Below are 21,611 nucleotides of genomic sequence, written 5' to 3'. Positions count from 1 at the left end.
GTTCTGTTGTACTGTGGCTAATCTAGCACTAAAAGCATGCGATGTAGTCCTTCCCACTCATCCATCCCATTTTGAAAGACAGAGGAGCCTTACCCCATGGCCACTGCTACCACAAGCCCACAGAGAGTACTGGCTGGCTACTGTTGATGTTCCCTTAAGACCCAAGGGCTCTTCCATCAGCTTGTGGTGAATGCTGCCTGGCCTGGGGCTCATGCTTCAGGTTAGTGGGCTCGCCTCTTTCCAGGGCAGGTCCAGAAATGCCATCCAAGAACCAAGGCCTGGAATTGTGGTGCCCAAAAACCTACTTGGTGTTCTACCCTTCTGTGGCAGAGCTAGTACCTATCGTGCAAAACAAAGTCCCCTTTACTTTTCCCTCTACTTTTCTCAAGCAAGAGTCTCACCCAATAGCCACAACAGCTAAGAATGCACCGAGTCTCACCTGAAGTCAGCAAGTCTCAGAGTCTCACTCAATGCCTACAGTGTACTATCTGGGCCCAAGGGCTCTTCACTTAGCAGGTCATGAATGCTTCTAGGTCTTTCCCTTAGAGGCAGCAGTTTTCCTTCTGGCCCAGGGTATATCTAGAAATATCATCTGATAGCTAGGACCTAGAAAGGGGGCCTCACAACTCTGACCAGGCCCCTGTCCCCCTGTGGCTAAGCTGGTATCCAAGATGTAAGACAGAGTCTTCCCCAGTCTTTCCTTTCCTCTCCTTAAGCAGAAGGAAGGGGTCTCTTTTGGAGCCACAAGCTGTGCAGCCTGGGGTTAGAAGAGAGGTGGCGCCAGCACTTCCCCAGCCATCCTGGCTGGTATCTCAATAGGTCATGTGTTTCTCTAGTCCACTGGCTCTGAACCAGTTCAGCCCTAGGATTCACCTAGGAGTTGCAGACTTTGTGGCCTAGACTGCCTTTCAAGCTTGTTTGGGCTCCAGCACACTCCAGCCTGAGGTGACAAGTCTTGCCATAACTCAAGTTCTGACTTCTGGGATGGGCAGTTCTGCTCTGGCTAGAGATGGTTTAAATACACCCTCTGGGTGATCATCCACTGAGTTCAGTTTGGTTTTGCCTTCTGTTATAACAGGGCAGCACTGAGTTCAATGCAGAGTCTCACAGTTGCTCTGCTCTCCCTCTCCCAAAGAGACAGATTCTCTCTTCATGCTGTGTGGCCACTGCCAGGAGATAGGGGAAAGGTATCATTGATGATTCAAGACTGTTTTTCCTACTTCTTCAGTGCCTCTTTGAGTAATATAAAGTTAAAACCAGGTACTGTGAGTATTCACCTGGTTTTTGGTTTTTATGAAGGTGCTTTTTTGTGTAGATAGTTGTTAAATTGGTGTCATTGCAGGGGAAGAGGGGATAACTGGTGGAGTATTCTAGCCATCTTGCTTCACCTTCCTATTTATACAGTTTTAGAACAAAATACTGTTTTATGAAAAGTTTTTTTGTATGTTTTACTTGTACAGTCTTGCATCACTTAGCAAAAGGAATATCTTCTGAGAAATGCATTGATAGGTGATTTTATCCTATGAACTTTATAGAGTGTACTTACACAAACCTAGGGGATATAGCCTACTACATACCTACACTGTATGATATAGCATATTGCTCCTAGGCTACAAACTTGTACATGTTACTGTACTGAATACTGTAGGCAGTTGTAATAATGATAAATATTTGTATATCTAAACATAGAAAAAATACAGTAAAAACATGGTATAATCTTACAGGGCCACCATCTTACATGTACTCCATTGTTGGCTGAAACATCATGTGATGCATGACTGTATAATAATGGATTGAAAGGCACAACAAATGTAACCTGTATTACCTGATTTTAGTTGTTTTGCTTTTATATTAAACATAGCTAGAATATAATAAATTTATACTTTTCTATGTTTCTAAAGTGACTCAGGGAGCACTTTTATCAGCTATGGCTACTGAATGAATATTGTTATGTTTTTTGTGTTGATGATCTAAAGGACATTACATTTTAGGCTCAACTAAATGACTGCAGTCTTTATTAAGTCTTTTTGTGGTCTTGGTTCTGTCCTTTTTTCTCCTCCTGTTAAAATTATAGGTTATAAATAATCAAATCATTGAGTTGATATGTTCATGACGTAGGTTTCTTTACTGATTAAAGTAACATGTCATTAATGACATGTTATTAAGTAATTCCTTTAGCATATAATTGTGTAGTATTTTTGGAATTATTAAAAACCTTTTACTTGGCTTTTTCAGATAATACAGAAAAGTATAAAGAAGAAAATTATAATCAACCATAACTTTTCTACCCAGGTTTAAGTTAGGAAATACATTTCCCCAGAATTAAAATTTTTTATGTATCTATGTGCCTTTTTATATTAATGGCATTTTCGTCAACTGTAGGTACACATATTTTTATTTTTAACATCTGCATAATATTGTTTACTAATGTACCAAAATTTATTTAGCCAATTTCCTCTTGATGGTTATTTAAGCTGTCTTTAGTTTTTGTTTTAATTCAGGGAACATCCTTTTAGATAATCTTTGGGTATTAATCTGTGATTATGGATTTAGGTTAAATTTCTAGAATTTGAATTGCTTATCCAAAGAGTAGGCCGACTTTTGAGGCCTCCGATAACTGTTTTTGTATTGCCCTACAGAAGATTTGTATCATTTTACTCTTTTTATCTTCACATACCTAGTGGTTAAAAATTGGTCTCTAATTTTTTAAAGATTATATTAGTTAAACCTTAGAAACATAGAAGAAACTGAGTATCAAAATCTCTTTACAGTTACAGCAGATGTAATATGCATTGTGACTGTGTTTGTTTCCAATGTTTTTATTTGTGATGTTCAACTTAATACTGAACAGTTATAAAAAAAGATTAAATGGGCTTTAGAGAGACTTTAGTTCCTTCATCTGGATGAGGAAAGAAAGTCGATGACCAGAGGGTGAAGATTTTTTATTATGGTGTGAAGTGTTTATTTTAATGAACCTGATGACAAATTGGGCCAGATAAATAATGCTTAAATCTGAAATACACAGTAATTAACTATGTAAGCAATTATATATTTAAGACTATTTTCTGTTAGTATTTTTCTCAGATAAATTGAATTCCTTTTTTATGCTTTTAGTACTGACAAGTTTAGAATACCAGGACCAACACAGTTATATCCTCTTATGTACTCAAAGAGCCAAAGGTCACCTTCAAGGTACCACATTTGATGACCTCTTAACTGTGTTTCCCCTTAGCCTCTCAGTGGCAGACAAAACTGTAGTCTACACCATTCCTCCTTAAAATTCTTTTCTTCTGGCTTTTGTAATTCAGTCCTCTTTTATCCCTCTGACCACCCTCTGTCTCATTTATTCCCTAGAATTACATCTTCAACTCTTTTTTTTCCTGCTTTTGCTATGTTTTTTCTTTCGAAAATTTTATCCATACTTATAACTTCTACCATCACTACCAGCTGATGATTCCTAATTCTGAGTTTTTAATTTGAGAACTCCATTTCCTTCTAAACTCACAGATCTGTTGGTCTTTCTTTTTTGACCAGACATAGGAAAGAGCAGGGTCCTTCACTGGTCCTTTTCTAGTTAGTCATCTTTTGAAAAACAGGCCTAACTGTGTCAACAATCTGATACAGAAATCTCAGTATTCCCAGGAGCCAGAATACTTATCAAGGCATTACTCATCTGATCTCACAGCCATATTTACCTCTTGCATGCCTAACTCTGGCATCCTTCATTGTCATTATTCCCAAATATTATGTATGCTTTAATAGCTGTCAACCTATCCACATGATGTTCCCTATGTCTGGAATCCCTGCTCAAGCACACACCTCAGTCTGTCAAGCTCTTATTCTTTATCCAGGGTCCAGCTCAAATATCAATTTTCATTTATGAGCTCCTCTACCGTATTAGTCAGGTTTCTCTAGAGGGACACAACTAATAGGATATATTTATGAGTTAATTAAGTATTAACTCAGAAGATTACAAGGTCCCTGCAAGCTGAGGAGCAAGGAGAGCCAGTCCAAGTCCAAAACTGAAGTACTTAGAGTCCGATGTTTGAGGGCAGGAAGTATCCAGCATAGGAGAAGATGTAGGCTGGGAGGCTAGTCTAGTCTAGTCTTTTCACTTTTTTTTCTGCCTGCTTTATGTTCTAGCTGTGCCGGCAGCTGATTAAATGATACCCACCCAGATTAAGGTGGGTTTACCTTTTCCAGCCCACTGACTCAAATGTTAATCTTCAGCAATACCCACACAGATACACCCAAGATCAATACTTTGCATCCTTCAATCCAGTCAAGTTGACACTCAATATTAACCATCACACCTACCTTGTGTTTTTAGCTTAATTTCAAACCGATAGGTTTTCTTATTGTCATGCATTAAATTTTTTTTATTATGGCAGTCTATAGACTGTCTCTTTTTCTGAAGTATGAACTCTTTGAAGGAAAGGAAAGGATCTTATTTCTTTATAGATTTAGTACCCAGCATAACATCTTGAATTTTGTACTCAATAAATGTTTGAACTGAGCAGTGGTAATTCTGTCTCACCTAATGTTTCTGCTTGTTCAAGAAAAGATCTGTCAATATTTAGGAGAGGTATCTAACTCATCTAGCAGATTAGAGGATGATAGCTAACACAAGAAGACAGCATAGGGGAATTTGGACAAAAAGTGATCTAAGATTTAAGTCATGAAAGAGGAAGGTGTAAGAAGGAGATTTTGAGTGTGAAAGAGAAAGAATTCGAAGAAAAATGAGAATTGGTAAGTGCAAACTGCTTTGAGAACTGAATAAGGAAAGTTATATGCCAGAATTTAGCATTTCAAGATTAACTAGGACTGTATTTAGAGGTGGTTGATACCATTAAAAACAAGTTCATCTGAATTTGTAGTGTGATCCAAAGAAAGGGGAAACTGGTAAGCAGAATACCTGGATTCTAACATCACTCCTTCCCCCTGCTTAGCTGTGATGACTTTAGCAAGTTAGTCTCTGTGTCAGCTTCCTCATATGTCAATTGGGGGTTACTTATCTGATTGATGTATCTAGCTCATAGGTGATTCAGAGAATGAAATAATGGACATGGGACTAAAAATGGAAACTGGTGGAAGGCTTTACTATTCTATGCTATATTAGCATTGTTGTTGCACTTTCCAATTCTTGTTACAATCAGCTTAGACAAATTGTCTTCTGCAATTGTATTTTTAAATGGCTATCTTTTTTTTTTTTCCTTTCAATTCCCTCATTTCACAGATTTTTAAATTGGGGTGCAGAGTGATTTGCTCAAAGTTTTATTACTGTGACAATTTTATGAATCCTGACTTGTAATCAAGTGACTATTAAGTCTACCCCATTACAGGAAGGCATGAAAGAAAAAATAGAAAGGGAGAGAGGGGAGACAGTCATTACTGCTAATATTAATATAATAGAATTTCGGACCCTTTCTCTGAGTTGGAAGTGAATGGAGAAAGGAAGTATTTCTAAGATAAATTTTGAGTGTAGTGGCCAAGAGAAAGCTTCCCCTTTGTCCTCTGATGGTTCCATGAAATTAACTGACACAAGGCAGATTAATAGGAGAAAAGACATATAAAATTTTATTTTAATGTCAATAGCATGGGCTAATTGCAGGAGAATGATTATCCTCCTATCTTTTTTTTCCCCCTTTTTTTGAGACAGAGTCACTCTGTTGCCCAGGCTGGAGTGCCATGGAACAATCTCAACTCACTGCAGCCTCCATCTCCTGGGTTTCCGTGATCCTCCTGCCTCAGCCTCCCAAGTAGCTGGGATTACAGACGTGCACCGCCATGCCCAGCTAATTTTTGTACTTTGAGTAGAGATGGGGTTTCGCCATGTTGGCAAGGCTGGTCTCAACTGCTGACCTCAGGTGATTCGCCTGCCTTGGCCTCCCAAAGTGCTGGGATTACAGGCGTGAGCCACTGCACCTAGCCTCTCTCTTTTAATTAATAATAAAAATGATAAAAGGATGAGGTTTCTAATTTTGTATTAAATTAGTTATTTTAAACTCAAATGAGATTGGTGTTTGGATTTGTTTTAGCATATTTTTGGTTATTTTAATTATTTTAACCATAATATTAGAAAAAGTGAAATTGTGTCTATTCTCGTTTATTAAGTAATGATAGATGTTAAAGAAAGAAATATTTTTTCACCTTATAGTTCTCTTCAAAATTTTTGTGTTAGAGGAAAAATATAATAAGAGTTTCACGTATCATGTGTATATTGGTTAGTCTGGTCCAGACTTTAGCATAACAAATTATTAGAAGTGTTACATCTTGTAAAATAGGGGACTCTTAAATTAATTTATTATCAAATTCTATAAGTAGTTTTATTTTGAAAATAACTCATTAAGATGAGGTGGGATTAAATAAAAAGATTGAGATTCATAGTTATTAATATAGTAAAATATCTACTTAAGTTAAAATGTGTTCGAGTTAATTTTACAAACTAAAATTGAGCAATTTGAATGTTATTTTCTGTTTTATGCATTATCATCCCTCATGCATTTTTCGTTTTTGTTATTCCTTTTCTTTGACAGCCAGAAATCACTGTGGAAAATCTTCCCAGTTATTTCAGACTTCAGAAACCATTATTGATGTTGTTCAGTGATGGCAGCGTAAATCCTCAATATAAAAACTCAATATTGATACTAGTAAAGCAGAAATACTTGGATTCATTTATTCCTTGCTGGTTAAATCTGTAAGTATGTTTTTATTTTTTAATATGTAAGAGGTAAAGAAAGTGTCGTAATTATTACATTTTCATTAGGAAATGAAACTCTCTATACCTTTGGAGTTAATGTTATGTAATCAAATCTGTAATCATGATATTTTAGTAACTAAATTCCCCCAAACAAGGTCCAAGATGACCTTATTTTAGATTGAATTTTATTCTATGGTAAAATTTTAAAAGCAATAATTGTTCTGACTTTTAAAAGTAATTGATGCCCATTCAGAAAATTTGCAAATACAAAAAGTAAACATTGTGATATTTTGGCTTTTTCCTTCAGTTCCTTTATCTGTACTTCTGTATTTTTAAAGTTCAGACAGATTTCAGTACATCCATCAGCAATATTTCCTAGAATGTTTTCTAGATGTATGGATTGTGTTACATTTAATGTCTGTTAACAAAATTCACAAATAATACACTGTTCCTTGTTCAGAATCATCAGATGAAAGACATATTTTATTCTTTAAACTCATTTGAAAAATAATAGAAATGGGGCAGTGTACATTTTTGCTGTGAAGTGCATTCTGCTTGAGGCAAAATTTTCCCAGATAATTATTATATAGGTATCTAAGAGTAAAATAATATTTTATAAAATGTGGAATGTGTTCCATTAGGAAAACTAAGTATCTTTAACTTACAGGTTTTTTTGTGAACATAATTATTTTTACTTCTTTAATTTGAAATTATTGCCTTCTTTTTCCTGAGAAAAGGCATGATTTTATGGAAAAGAAGCATTTGTAAAAATAAGTATCTCTTTATCTTCTAGTTATGTAATCATTTAATTTTTGAGCTGACGTACGATCAGATACTTGGCCAAATGTTGGAAGGAAACTGTTGGTTGTGTCAAGCCTAAATTGACAAGCCTTTGGGCTATGCCTGCTTTTTGTTAAAACTGTCATGGGCTGCCACTTTTCTCCTAAGTGAAACAGAGTGCGCATGTTAAAAAGAAACTTTTAAAGAATCCAGTAACATAGTCGTAGAACTCTTGGCTTTTAGGACATCTTTTCGTATAGTGAACTTACTGGAATGATTCTACCTAAAAGTTTAATGTTCTACAAACTACTGTTTTCATTATTTTGTTGTAGAAAGAAACATTAATATGTTCAATTTTCCCTTTTTCAGAAAGAATACTCCAGTGGGGAGAGGAATCTTGCAGGCATATTTTGATCCTCTGCCTCCTCTTCCTCTTCTTGTTTTGGTGAATCTGCATTCAGGTGGCCAAGTATTTGTGTTTCCTTCAGACCAGGCTATAACTGAAGAAAACCTTGTATTGTGGCTGAAGAAATTAGAAGCAGGACTAGAAAATCCTATCAGTAAGTGTTCTGTTTTGTTTAATAGACATAGTTCTGCATTTTGTTCCATAAAGTTTAAACTCTATACCTAAAGAATGGTAAGATGAGTTATTAAAATGCTGGTAGCATTGTCCATGTGGACAGTCTCTGATTGGGAGGCCAAAGGTGCAAGGCGTCAGTGAGCGGCTCCCCAAGAAGGCCTGTTTCTTGAATGTTAATTCATTAAGTCCGTGTTGCTTGTATAGATCACCAGTGTATTCAAACATACGATTTTGGTAATTTATGCCATAAAAGAATTGCTACAGTGGGAGCTTTGGCCTACCAAAGCATAAGTCTTTCATCTATTTTTATAAAATTTAAAATTATAGATTTCAGAAGATATTTCTTGTGTAGTTTTTTCATATGCATGCCATTTTGTTTTCTTTTTATAACTGTAAGCAAATATGTGGTTTTATAGAAAATGACAATATTTTACAAATAGTAGATTATTATATGAAATTCTGGTTCTAGTACAGGCATACCTTAGAGATATTGTGGGTTCAGTTTGAGACCACCACAATAAAGTGAATATTGAAATAAAGCAAATCATGTTTTTTTGGTTTCCAAGTATATACAAAAGTTATGTTTACACTAACTGTAGTCTATTAAATGCGTAATAGCATTAAGTCCAAAAAATGTTTTGACCTTAATTTTAAAATATTGCTAAAAATTGCTAATAATTATCTAAGCCTTCAGGGACTGTAACGTTTTGGCTGATGAAGGAGGGTCTTGTCTCCGCAGCCAAACCGACGGGTGGTGGTTGCTGAACTGCCGAAGATTGGGCTGTGGCAATTTCTTACAATCAGGCAACAATGCGGGGAGAGGTAGGGGGCAGCTCCCGCGCAGGCACAGGCTGGGGGGCCGGGTCGTGGCCATGCAGTTCTTGCCGGAGCCGAGCTCAGCTGAGCGCCTGCCGCTGCCCGTGCGCCTCTGCGCCATCGCCAGCCTCAACTCCCTGGAGGCGGTGAAACGCAAGATCCAGGCCCTGCAGCAGCAGGCGGATGAGGCGGAAGACTGTCCACAGCGCCTGCAGCGGGAGCTGGATGGAGAGCAGGAGTGGCGCGAGAAAGCTGAAGGTGATGTGGCCGCCCTTAACTGATGCATCCAGCTTGTTGAGGAGGAGCTGGACAGGGCTCAGGAACGACTGGCCACAGCCCTGCAGAAGCTGGAGGAAGCGGAAAAGGCCGCAGTTGAGAGTGAGAAAGGAATGAAAGTGATAGAAAACCGGGCCATGAAGGATGAGGAGAAGATGGAGATTCAGGTGATGCAGCTCAAAGAGGCCAAGCACATTGAGGAAGAGGCTGGCCGCAAATACGCGGAGGTAGCTCGTAAGCTGGTCATCCTGGAGGGTGAGCTGGTGAGGGCAGAGGAGCGTGCGGAGGTGTCTGAACTAAACTGTGGTGACGTGGCAGAAGAACTCAAGAACGTTACTAACAATCTGAAGTCGCTGGAGGCTGCATCTGAAAAGGAAGACAAATATGAAGAAGAAATTAAACTTCTGTCTGACAAACTGAAAGAGGCTGAGACCCGTGCTGAATTTGCAGAGAATGGTGGCAAAACTGGAAAAGACCATTGATGACTGGAAGAGAAACTTGCCCAGGCCAAAGAAGAGAACTTGGGCTTACATGAGACACTGGTTCAGACACTAAATGAACTTAACTGTATATAATCAAAACAGAAGAGTCTTGTTTCAACAGAAACTCCGGAGCTCCGTGGGTCTTTCTCTTCCCTTGTAAGAAGTTCCTTTTGTTAGTGCCATCTTCGCTTTGCTGGAAATGTCAAGCAAATTATGAGTACATGACCAAATATTTTGTATCGGAGAAGCTTTGAGCACCAGTTAAATCCCATTCCTTTCCTTTTTTCTTTCCCCCCCCCTCAAATGGCACCAGCATTTTCAGCTCTCTTATTTTTTCCTTAAGTTTCATTTATTCCTAAGGTAGGCAGGGTATTTCCTAGTAAGCACAGTTTCTTAAGACGGAGGGCATTTGATTCCTGGGAGAATAGGCAGCCTCACACTTTGAAGAACACAGACCCTGATATCTAGTGGAGCTATTTAAAATGCTGAAGAACATAACCTTTTGGGTCAACTGTTAGTCGAACTATAGGAGAGACCAGGGACCATCACATAGGTGGGGATATTCCATCCAGAGCTAAAAAATGGTGGGGTGGGGGGGTATTGTTGGAAGTCATAACCCATGGATAGATTAACCTAAGAATCCTAGCCCTTCTCCACACTCCACCATGCAGAACAAACATCCTCTCAGTCAACCTAGAATGCTTGGGAAATGGTCGTAATTATTTACATATTTTCTGGATAGATCCTTGATGTGATGTTCTGCATTATCTCCTTCATTCTAAAGTTGTTCTCCGGCCGGGTGTGGTAGCTCTCACCTGTAATCCCAACACTTTGGGAGGCCAAGTCAGGCAGATCACTTGAGGTCAGAAGTTCAAGACCAACCTGGCCAACATGGCGAAACCCCATCTCTACTAAAATTACAAAAATTATGATGGCGCCTGCCTGTAGTCTCAGCTACTCGAGGAGGCTGAGGCAGGCGGATTCCTGGAACCCAGAAAGTGGCGGTTGCAGTGAGCCGAGATCACCACACTGCATTCCAGCCCAGGCAACAGAGTGAGACTCCGTCTCAAGACAAAATAAGATAAAAATAAAGTTGTTATCTGAGGAGCAAATGTCTCATTCCAATAATGACCCATCCACTCAGCAGGAATATGATGTAGTTCAGTCCAATTCAGGTCAACCATATCCAAAAGACTAGAAGTCATCAATAAGTTGAGCAGAAGAGTTTTTTTTTCTCTCTCTCAGCAGAAAGGGCCTCTCTGGCAGCAGAGATTAAAAACTGGTCCAACTTCATTTCCATACTTCAGGGAATAGCAAATTGAAGACTTACTTATCTAGGACTTGAATTCCGTCTTTGAGACCAAGTTAAAAAAAGACCAAGAAACTCCTGATTAAACTGGATAATGGAGGATTTTGTAGACAGGGGTGCACACATTGTCTTTGTTTTACTTTTTTTTCTAAGTTAACATCTCAGAGCTGGAACATTCCACATTCCCCAGCAGCATGTCAGGGCCAACTAAAAATCACCCTGCTTCTGGCTTATTTGAATTCCCTATCCGTCCTGTCCCACCACCCCACTCCTATTTATTCAGCACCATACTACTCAGGAAATACACTGACAAATTGTGCAATTGAATGAAATCCACACTTTTCTTTAGATTCTTGCAATTGTATCATATGTAATAGTATCACTTTTCTACATTTGGTCAAATAAATTTTTATGTAAACTACAAAAAAAAACAATGAAGTTTGTAGCATTGATTAACCTTTTTTTTTTCACAAAAGATTTCTCTGTAGTATATGATGCTGTTTGATAGCATTTTATTCACAGTAGAACCTCTTTCAATATTGAAGTAAATTCTTTGAAATCCTGCTGCTGCTTTATCGACTAAGTTTATGGAATGTTCTAAATCCATTGCTGTCATTTCAACAATGTTCATAGCATTTTCACCAGTAGTTTCCAACTCAAGAAACCACTTTCTTTGCTTACTCATGAGAAGCAACTTCTCATCAGTTCAAATTTCATCATAAGATTGCAGCAATTCAGTTATACCTTCAGGTACCAATCCTTATTATAGTTCTCTTGCTATTTATACTCCATCTGCAGCTACTTTCTCCACTGAAGTCTTGAGGTCCCCAAAGTATACAAGGCGTCCTTTTCCTCTTCATCCTTGTCAGCATTTGTTATTGCCTTTGTTTTTGATAAAAGCCATTTTAACTGGGGTGAGATGATACCTCATTGTAGGTTTGATTTGCTTTTCTCTGATGATCAGAGAAATACCTGTTTTCAGAAATACCTGTTTTCCATTTGAATGTCTTCTTTTGAGAAATGTCTATTCGGATCTTTTGCCCATTTTAAAATCAGATTATTTTTGAGCTCCTTATATTCTCTGGTTATTAATCCCTTGTCAGACAGGTAGTTTGCAAATATTTTCTTCTATTCTGTGGGTTATCTCTTCACATTGTTGATTGTTTATTGTTTCCTTTGCTGTGAAGAAGCTCTGTTTTTAACTTAATGTGATCCCATTTGTCCATTTTCGCTTTGATTGCTTGTGCTTGTGGGGTATTAGGAAATCTTTGCCCAGTCCAATGTCCTGGAGAATTTCTGTAATGTTTTTGTCTAATTTCTTTTAGTTATTTAAGTTCTTACATTTAAGTATTTAATATCTTTTGAGTTAAGAGTGAGATAAGGGTCCAGTTTCATTCTTCTGCATGTGAATATCCAGTTTTCCCAGCACCATTTATTGAAGAGACTGCCCTTTCCCTATTGTATGACCATGGTAGCTTTGTCAAAGATCAGTTGACAGCAAATGTCTGGATTTATTTCTGGTCTCCCTATTCTGTTCTGTTGGTCTTTATGCCAGTACCATGCTGGTTTGATTACTAATAGCTTTGTAGTATATTTTGTACTCAGGTAATATGATGCCTCCAGTGTTGTTCTTTTAGCTCAAGATTGCTTTGGTTATTCAGGTCTTTCATGCTTTCATATGAGTTTTAGGATTTTTTTTTCTATTTCTGTGAAAAATGTCACTGGAATTTTGATAGGAATTACATTGAATCTGTGGATCCTTTGGGTAGTATAGACATTTTAACAATATTCCAATTCATGAACATGGGATATCTTTCCATTTATTTTTGCTTTCAGTTTTTTTTTATCGGTGCATTACAATGCTTATTCCTAAGCATTTTATTTTTTTGATGCTGTTGTAAATGGGTTTTTTAAAATTTCTTTTTAAGATAGTTTTTTGTTAGCATATAGAAATGCTAGTTATTTTTGTATGTTTATTTTCTATGCTGCAACTTTACTAAATTTGTTGATTAGTTCTAACAGGTTTTTTTGTGGAGTCTTCAGGGGTTTTATATATATAAGATCATTCTATCTGAAAACAGAAACAATGTAAGGTCTTCTTTTCTGATTTGGACAGAGCCAAAATTTTGAACCACAGGAAAATAGATCTTGGCCCAGAATTTATGATCCTGGCTTATAACATGCCATAATCTCTATTTTTCTGAAAACACAGAAAAATTTACATTTGTCGTATGGACGTATATATTAATTTATATTTGAGTCTTAACCATTTATACATAGTTGTGGCAACAATAGGCCTGTAGCTATAATTTAAATAAGTAAACATGTAGCAACTTAGATTATTATAGTATATTGAGCAAATAGTGTGAAATTTGATGTAATAAAAAGCCTCCTAAGTACTATACAAGGATTTTATTAGATACTAGATCTATCTTAAAATAATCTTTTGAAACTGTTTCATGACAGAGTCCTGAAATAAGGTATGTATGTGTATGTATATGTGTAAATATGTATGTGTGTGTATATGTAAGTGTATACACACACAGTCTGGTATACAAACTCCCATTCAGTATTATGTCAGCTATCATGTATAGTATGAATCTACCATTATGTATATTTGTATGTATTTCATTAGATACTTGAATTTATTTTAGTATCAGTCATTACACCAAATCCATCCTTCATAAGTGATCCGCTTCATTTCTGTCAAGTTAAGCAGTTTTAACTAACATTTTATGCTTACATAGCATATGGATGGTATTTTTCATTGAAATATAATTCATGTACCATAAAATTCACCCAATTCAGTACTTTTTAGTGCATTCTCAAGACCATGTAACTACTACCATTACTGAATTCCAGAGTATTTTTATCACCCCAAAAAGAAATGCCATACCCGTTAATAGTCACTCCCAATTTTCTCCTATGTCCACTCCCAGTTTTCTCCTCTGTCCCCGCTTTGGTACCCACTTACCTATTTATGGCTTTATGGATTTGCCTTATCTAGACATTTCATACAAATGGTATCATATAATAAATGGCTTTTTATGTCTGGCTTCTTTCACTTATCATAAGGTTTTCAAGGATCAACCATGTTATAGCATGAACCAGTAGTTCCTTCCTTTTTATAGATGAATAATATTCCACTGCATGGATCTGACACATTTTGTTATCCATTCCTTACTTGATGGACAGTTGGGTTACCTTTACTTATGGCGATTATGAATAATGCTGCTATGAGTATTCATGTATTTGTTTTTGTGGCTGTCTTTATGCTAGCCTTAATTATTGTAGCTTTGTAGTAGATTTTAAAATTGGGAGATTTCTCCAACTTTGTTTTTCATTTTCTTGTTTTATTTATTTGTTTACTTTTGAAACAGCATCTCACTCTGTCACCAAGGCTAGAGTGCAGGAGTGCAAGCATCACTCACTACAGCCCTGAACTCCTGGACTCAAGGGATTCTCCTACCTCAGCCTTCCAAGGAGCTAGGACTACATGCATGCACCACCAAGCCTGGCTTCGTTTTTTTGTTCTTCTTTTTGTAGAGACAGGGTCTCACTGTGTTGTCCAGGCTAGTCTCAAACTGCTGGCCACAAACAATCCTCCCTCCTCAGCTTCCCAAAGTGTAGGGCTTACAGGCATGAGACACTGTACCTGGCCCTGTTCATTTTCAAGACATTTTGGCTATTCTGGGTTCCTTTAGATAGTAATTTTGTCTTAATTTTCTGAAGTAACTTATTAGTTTTAATATTTTCCTAGGAAATGGGACAGAATAAATTCAATTCAGTATTTTCTTTAAGTGGATCTGGAAGGAGACCTTTCTGTAGTTGTCATCACTCATCTTTGACTACTTCATTCTCACCACATGGTATAGAGCTCTTTCCAGCTGTAGCTCTTTTAAACTCCTCAGAAAGTCTGTGCTCACTTTACTGTCTGCATTGCTGATTTATAGAGTCAAATGAGTATAGTCATTTTGGAGCCGCAGTGACACAGAGTTCACAGGGACTCTAAGTCAAGATTATGTTTAGCTGGGGCTAGAATGTTTCTCAAACAGAATTGCTTAAATTAAAAAAAGTGAATATGTTCAAAACACAGAAACCTGAGCTCCTGACCTAGCTTCCTTGATTACTATGTGGCTCTAGGCAAGTCATTCTTGGTGTCCTCCTCTACAACTATAAAATGAGATTAATAGTTCCCACTCTGAATACATCACATAGCTATTTTAAAAATGTATGCTGAGGTACTTTATAAAGTATAAACTCTAGTGTATTTTCATTACCTATGTAAAGATCCTGTCCTACCAGGAACATCTCTGAGGGCTTTGGTTCCTCAGCTTAAACCATTACCCAGAGGAAAGAATCAACGTTATACTTTTGAGTTTTCTGAGACACTGGCGTGTATTCTTTTGCAATTTTGTTAATGTCTTTGCCAGCTCATTCTTTGAGGTTTTCTATCATTTCTGTGCATTACTGCTCTGTTCTTAAATTAATCCTGTAGCCTCTGCAACAGGAAGAAGAAAACGGAACAGTCTCTGTTTATTGGATTCTGCCTTCTATGCTAGCAGGGATCTCTGGTAGATAGATCTTCTCTTGGCATCTCTGGTAGATAGATCTTTGCCAAGGTGCTCCGAGATGGGATTGGGGTGGTGTAAGTTGTAGGGACATTCTGGAAATAGTAGCCTAAATCAGTAACATGGTGCCACTGGTGTCCACCTCACCTTACTTGTTGCATGTATTAATTTCTCTGAAACTGTGGCCACTGGCAATTCTTATTTAGATTTACATTTAACTTGGCCCAGTTAACAAAGCATCCTTGTATGCTTTGGTCTTCTCGACTATAAAATTATAAAGATTAAATGAATAAAGTCTGTATATAGTAAAGGCTCAATAAATGTTAATTAGCATTATTTGTTGTCACTACTGATTTGATGAATAGTGTATTTATTACCCTTATGTCATTAGAGTATAGTTTTATTTGCAATTGAAAACATTAAGATCTTTATAGAGTTCCTTTAGCAAGTAATTAGCAGAATTGGGATGTTTCAGGCGTTTTGTTTTAGTCTCAGACCACTAGGCTGCAGCTTTGACCTTAAAGAATAAATATTATTAAATATAATATTTGCTCCATGCTATACTTTAAACTGGACTCTTGGTGGTTGTTGAGACAGCATCTCACTCTGTCATCCAGGTTTGAGTGCCTTGTAGCCTCAACCATGTGGACTCAAGTGAACCTTCCACTTCAGCCTCCCGAGTAGCTGGAACTACAGGTGCATGCCAGCATTCCCAGCTAATTTATTTTTTGTAGAGAAGGGCTCTCACTATGTTTCCCAGGCTGGTCTTGAACTCCTGGTTCAAGCAGTCCTCCCATCTTGGCTTCCCAAAGTGCTGGGATTATAGGTGTGAGCCACCATGCCCAGCCTAAACTGGACTCTTAGAGATACTTTAGTAAACATTTATTTTCATGTTGCAAACTACAGTCATTCTTCTTACCTGTTCATTATATTCAAGAAAATAGGTCATCCATTTGTCACTTCTGAATCTGCTAACTTGGCAACACCAATTTAAAACATCAATTCCATGGGTAGCCTAAATTTATTATCCTGCTGATGTACCAATTACCAGGATTTCATATATTGAGTATGAATGAGGAAATTATATATCAATGAGTGAAGTACAGCTGTACTGCATGTGTACATATACAGATTTTTGTTTGAGCTTTAATCTACTCTAGGAGATTGCAATTTATATGGTTTTTCTAAGCTCTTAAAGATACTTCATTTATGAGAGATGCTCAAGTTTGTATCCTATGAGCATTTATTATTATTTTTTAGCATGTAACAGTGCATTGATTCTTTCATTGCAATTTATTTTTAGAAGGTTTACTTTGTACACTTCCTTATATAGTTTATTTTTCAAAATAATATTCTACATGGGCCAGTTAAATTCTGAAACTATTTTGTAAACTGTCTAGTAAATGGAAGTTAGCTAATTTATCCCATGTATATGTTATCAGCCTTAATCTGTTTTCCTGTTTTAATAACAATATTTTAAAATAATGTTAAGATTCATTGCCATGAAGCTCATCTAAGAGAAATTATTTAATCACTGTCCATATATAGTACAATTGATTCCATGGTAATTTTTAATTGCCTATTTTTTTTTTTTTTGAGACACAGTTTTGCTCGTTACCCAGGCTGGAGTGCAATGGCACGATCTTGGCTCACCGCGAGCTCCGCATCCTGGGTTCAGGCAATTCTCCTGCCTCAGCCTCTTGAGCAGCTGGGATTACAGGCACGTGCCACCATGCCCAGCTAATTTTTTGTATTTTTAGTAGAGATGGGGTTTCACCATGTTGACCAGGATGGTCTCGATCTCTTGACCTCGGGATCCACCCACCTCGGCCTCCCAAAGTGCTGTGATTACAGGCGTGAGCCACCGTGCCCGGCCAATTGTCTATTATTTTTATAAAATGAACTTGTTTTCATAAAGTACATGGAAAAGATGTTAATCAAAAGCTTCAAGAACAGAAAAATGCTTTAAAATATAAGGAAACACTTGTATAAATATATAATAATTACATATGTTCCAAAATTTTTTTCTCAAATGATTCATAAGAAATAGTTACATTTCCTTGGTAATAGAGACTGGAGTTGAGAAGGAAGCAGGAGACTTTTGCATTTAACCTTTTTCATATGTGTGCATGATCTTGTTACACATATTGCTATTTTTTAAAACCTCAGCAAAAGTTACCTGGCATTGAGATTATGGACCTTTTTTTCTCCTGTTCATATTTACCTTTTTAAAAGAAAATAATAGCTTGTAAATATACTATAAAAATGAAAATGGCAGCTGGGTGCAGTGGCTCATGCCTGTAACACAGTACTTTGGGAGTCTGAGGTGGGAGGATCAGTTGAGGTCAGGAGTTCAAGACCAGCCTGGCCAACATGGTGAAACCCCATCTCTACTAAAAATACACACACAAAAAAAAATTAGCCAGATGTGGTGGTGCATGCCTGTAATCCCAGGTACTGGGGAGGCTGAGGTAGGAGAATTGCCTTGAACCTGGGTGGTGGAGGTTGCAGTGAGCCGAGATCATGCCACTGCACTCCAGCCTAGGCGACAGAGCAAGACTCCATATCAAAAAAAAAAAAGAGAAAAGAAAATGGCTAGTAATGACAAATGTATCAAGTTTCCTTTCTTTTTTTTCTTTTTTTAAGGAAAATCCGATCTGAGGAAAAGTTTCTTATTGACAATGACAGTAAAAAAAAAACTAGCTTTGCTTAGATAAGTAAAATTTATACAACTTTCACTTCTACAAACATATTTTTTAAAATAAAACATTTTCTAGTGTATTGATGTGATGATTTTATAGCGGTTAGTCTTTAACCTTTGATTGTTTCTTCCTTCCAGCAATTTTACCTGCTCAGGAATGGAAACCTCCTCTTCCAGCTTACGATTTTCTAAGTATGATGGATGCTGCAACATCTCAACATGCTACTAAGAAACTTCCCAAGTGTATGAAAGAAACAGATGTACAGGAGAATGATAAGGAACAACATGAAGATAAATCGGCAGTCAGAAAAGAACCGATTGAAACTCTGAGAATAAAGCATTGGAATAGAAGTAATTGGTTTAAAGAAGCAGAAAAATCATTTAAGTGTGATAAAGAGTTATGATGCTCGAAAGTGAACTAATTTTATAGAGCTTTGGTTTCCAAAGTCTTTTTTTAGCATGATAGACTTAATTTATTTCCTTAAAGAATAATACTAAATCATTCAAGTTTATAGACTAGTGTCATTCGATCAAATAATAATAATAGTCACGTTTTATTTAAAAATTTCTAGTAACTACATTAAACAAAGTAAAAGTGAGTAGAGCATAATTTTGATGGGTTTTTTTCTTTGTTTGTTGTTTTTTGTTTTTGTTTTAGAGACAGGGTTTCACCATATTGGTCACACTGGTCTCGAACTCCCAACCTCCGGTGATCCGCCTGCCTCAGCCTCCCAAAGTGCTGGGATTATAGGCGTGAGCCACCGTGCCTGGCCCTTGATGTTATTTTTCATCCAATAGTGTACCCCAAATAGCTAAATTGATATAAAAATTAATAATGAGGTATTTTACATTCTTTTTTATACCAAGTCTTCAAAATGCAATACGTATTTTATACTTACTGCATTTCTTACTTTGGAGTAGCCATATTTCAAGTGTTTATCAGCCACATATGGCCTGTGACTACTGTATTGGACAGTATAGTACCAGACAAAAACTAGCATGATTAACTTAGTTCTAGCCATGATTTATATTTGGATTAAAACAAAAACATAACTCTAAATACAGTTAACTCCACAGTGCATTCATGCAGCTGGCAGTTGTATTTGTTTTGTTGTAGTCACGATATTAATATCAGTGTTTGTCAACCTGGGGGCAGTTCGGCTCCCCAGGGATATTTGGCAATGTCGCGAGACATTTTTGATGTCATGACTAGGGCAGTTATTGGCATTTAGTGAATAGAGGCCAGGGATGCTGCTAAATAACCTACATTTAACAAACCCCCACAACAAAGACTTATCCTGCCTAAAATGTTAGTAGTGCCAAGGTCCAGTGTTAAACTAACCTGTGGCAGACAAGGTTTCCAGAATTTCCTGGTCCTGCTCAAGTATTATGTTTGAAAAACTTTTGGCTATTAAATATATCTATTAGATGGTCTTATTCTGATTATTACCTGGATATAATTTTTATCTTTTCTAATGAATCCATTTTTATAATATTTTCAGAAAGTAATAGTATACCCCTAAAAGAGGACTCAGAATGATACTTATATTTTAAGGGAGTCTTCAAACTCTCTCTTATTTCTACAAGTTATATGGCTAAATTACAGATTGAACAGGAAGTCAGCATTCTGCCATCACCTAAGGCAAAGAGAAGCTCCCTCATTTGAAGCATCTCTGAAATCTACTCTTGCGAGCTTCAGACAAATCAGTTGGTCTCCCTGAGCCATATGGCCTCATCTATGTGAGAGGGAAAGATTAGCCAAAGAGTTAATTTTCATTCCAAATCACTTAGTTGTTAGACTGATCTGTTTGTAGCAGTTGTTTGTCTTGTTTTTTGCTCTGTGCATTTTTTGAGACTTTTGTTGAGAATATTCTATTAGGTGCTCCACTGTATTTTTCTTTTTAATATCTACTTGGTATCTTGTTCTTTAAATTTTCTACACATATGGTTTGCCTGGTACAACTGAGTATTATAACTGGAATTTAAAGAATCATAAACAGCTAAAATTCAACAGGTGCATATATTTCCTTATAACATAGACCCTTTGCTACTCAGCACCCTCTCCTCAGTTTTTTCCCTGTAGCATGTGATGCCTTATTAATTCAGCTCATTTTCCTTTGCTTTTGTTTCTAATATGGAAAATATGGAGTGAACTCTAAATGTGGTTTGTAGTAATAAAACATCATTAGCCTAATCATTAGAAAATGCTAATTAAGTACCACCACACAGAAACATAAAATCAACTAGTCATTGTACCTGTGTCAACAATTTTGACAGAAATGTTTGTAATAATTTTAAATAAAGTATCTGGGTTTCAGGCTACCTTCACAATCCTTCTGTAGTCTCCGCTGTGCCCTCTATTGGACCACTATCCCTCTATCCATTGGGTTTCTTTGCTTACAAGCAACAGAAATTCAACTTTGCTAACTTAAGCAAAATGGGAATATTGGATAATTCATAGAAAAGAAAAACTAGGCTTTGAAAAAACAGCAACTAAGTCTGTTCTATGTAACAGGAACTAACAGGTCAGTGAAGAATCAGTTCTAACTGATTTACTCTTTTTTTGTGACTCAGGGAGTCCTGGGAAAGTTGGTTAGGGGACCACTAGACACTTTAATTGGCAGTCATAACAGTACTTTCAAATGCAGAAGGGGTAAATCTCACAAAAGAAGTCTAAATTCTGTTTACCAGAAAAAGAATGAATGCAGAGGAGGAAAAGCAATGAAGAAATAGAAAGCCCATGAATCCTCAAGACACTACTTGCTGTTTTTCTACCATCCTCTGTATCATTTTTGGGTCTTTCTGCTATCTCTTATCCATTTTTGAGAGTTCCAAAAGCCCTCTCTCTACCCTGGGTGGTTATAGCTTTCCTCTGTGTTCTCCTGGTCCTCTGATAGAGTTGGTCGTCAGTGCATATTTACATTCTGCATAACATTTTATCTCTCATGAGTCAGATTATTTTACTCTCTCCTGCCTCACCTGTGCTAGAATGTAAATATCCTTGGCCTATTGTTTCCAGCCCTTGCAATGAAATATTTCACAAGCTGTTTTTCAAAATTCCTAGAGTTCCTCACTTATGACTGTGCTTCTTTAAAAACTAATTAAATGTGTAAGGTGAACCATAACAGTTTACAAACCAGTGTCTATTTCAGTAATAAAAAATAAACCTTGGGATTTTTCAGTAATAAAAAATAAACCTTGGGATTTTTCCCTTGCGCCTAAGATGTAGAAAGCTGCAACAGAGTGTTACTCCTATCCTAACAACAAAAATTCATAGCTTTTCTTGTATCCATCAGAGAAAGTAGGCAAAGGAACTGAATTTCAAAGAGTGACAACCTCCCTTCAAAGAGAAACAGGATATGTGAACTGTTTTGCCTTCACCAGAGACTAGGAGAC

At 36.9% G+C, this 21,611-nt stretch overlaps 1 protein-coding gene and 1 pseudogene across 33 annotated transcripts in view; both read left to right on the top strand.

Moving 5' to 3' along the window:
* Nucleotides 1-20,548, top strand: part of TXNDC16 (thioredoxin domain containing 16) — a 143,444-nt gene extending 122,896 nt beyond the window's left edge. For all 32 annotated transcript variants that reach the window (XM_078334929.1, XM_035260529.3, XM_009006034.5 and 29 more), the window contains 3 exons: nt 6,537-6,697; nt 7,850-8,040; nt 18,354-20,548. In XM_078334929.1, the coding sequence (XP_078191055.1) occupies nt 6,537-6,697; nt 7,850-8,040; nt 18,354-18,619 (618 nt within the window). In that variant the 3' untranslated portion in view covers nt 18,620-20,548. The remainder of the gene's footprint in view (nt 1-6,536; nt 6,698-7,849; nt 8,041-18,353) is intronic.
* On the top strand, nt 8,759-18,567 carry LOC103795771 (tropomyosin alpha-4 chain pseudogene; annotated as a pseudogene). Its single transcript, XR_013521219.1, has 2 exons — nt 8,759-9,790; nt 18,354-18,567. The product of XR_013521219.1 is annotated as a tropomyosin alpha-4 chain pseudogene (transcript).
* Nucleotides 20,549-21,611: the final 1,063 nt, after the last annotated feature.

Source organism: Callithrix jacchus, chromosome 8, assembly GCF_049354715.1.
Source record: "Callithrix jacchus isolate 240 chromosome 8, calJac240_pri, whole genome shotgun sequence".
In the NCBI taxonomy this organism is placed as follows: Eukaryota; Metazoa; Chordata; class Mammalia; order Primates; family Cebidae; genus Callithrix; species Callithrix jacchus.
This window is presented reverse-complemented; position numbering and strand designations above follow the sequence as displayed.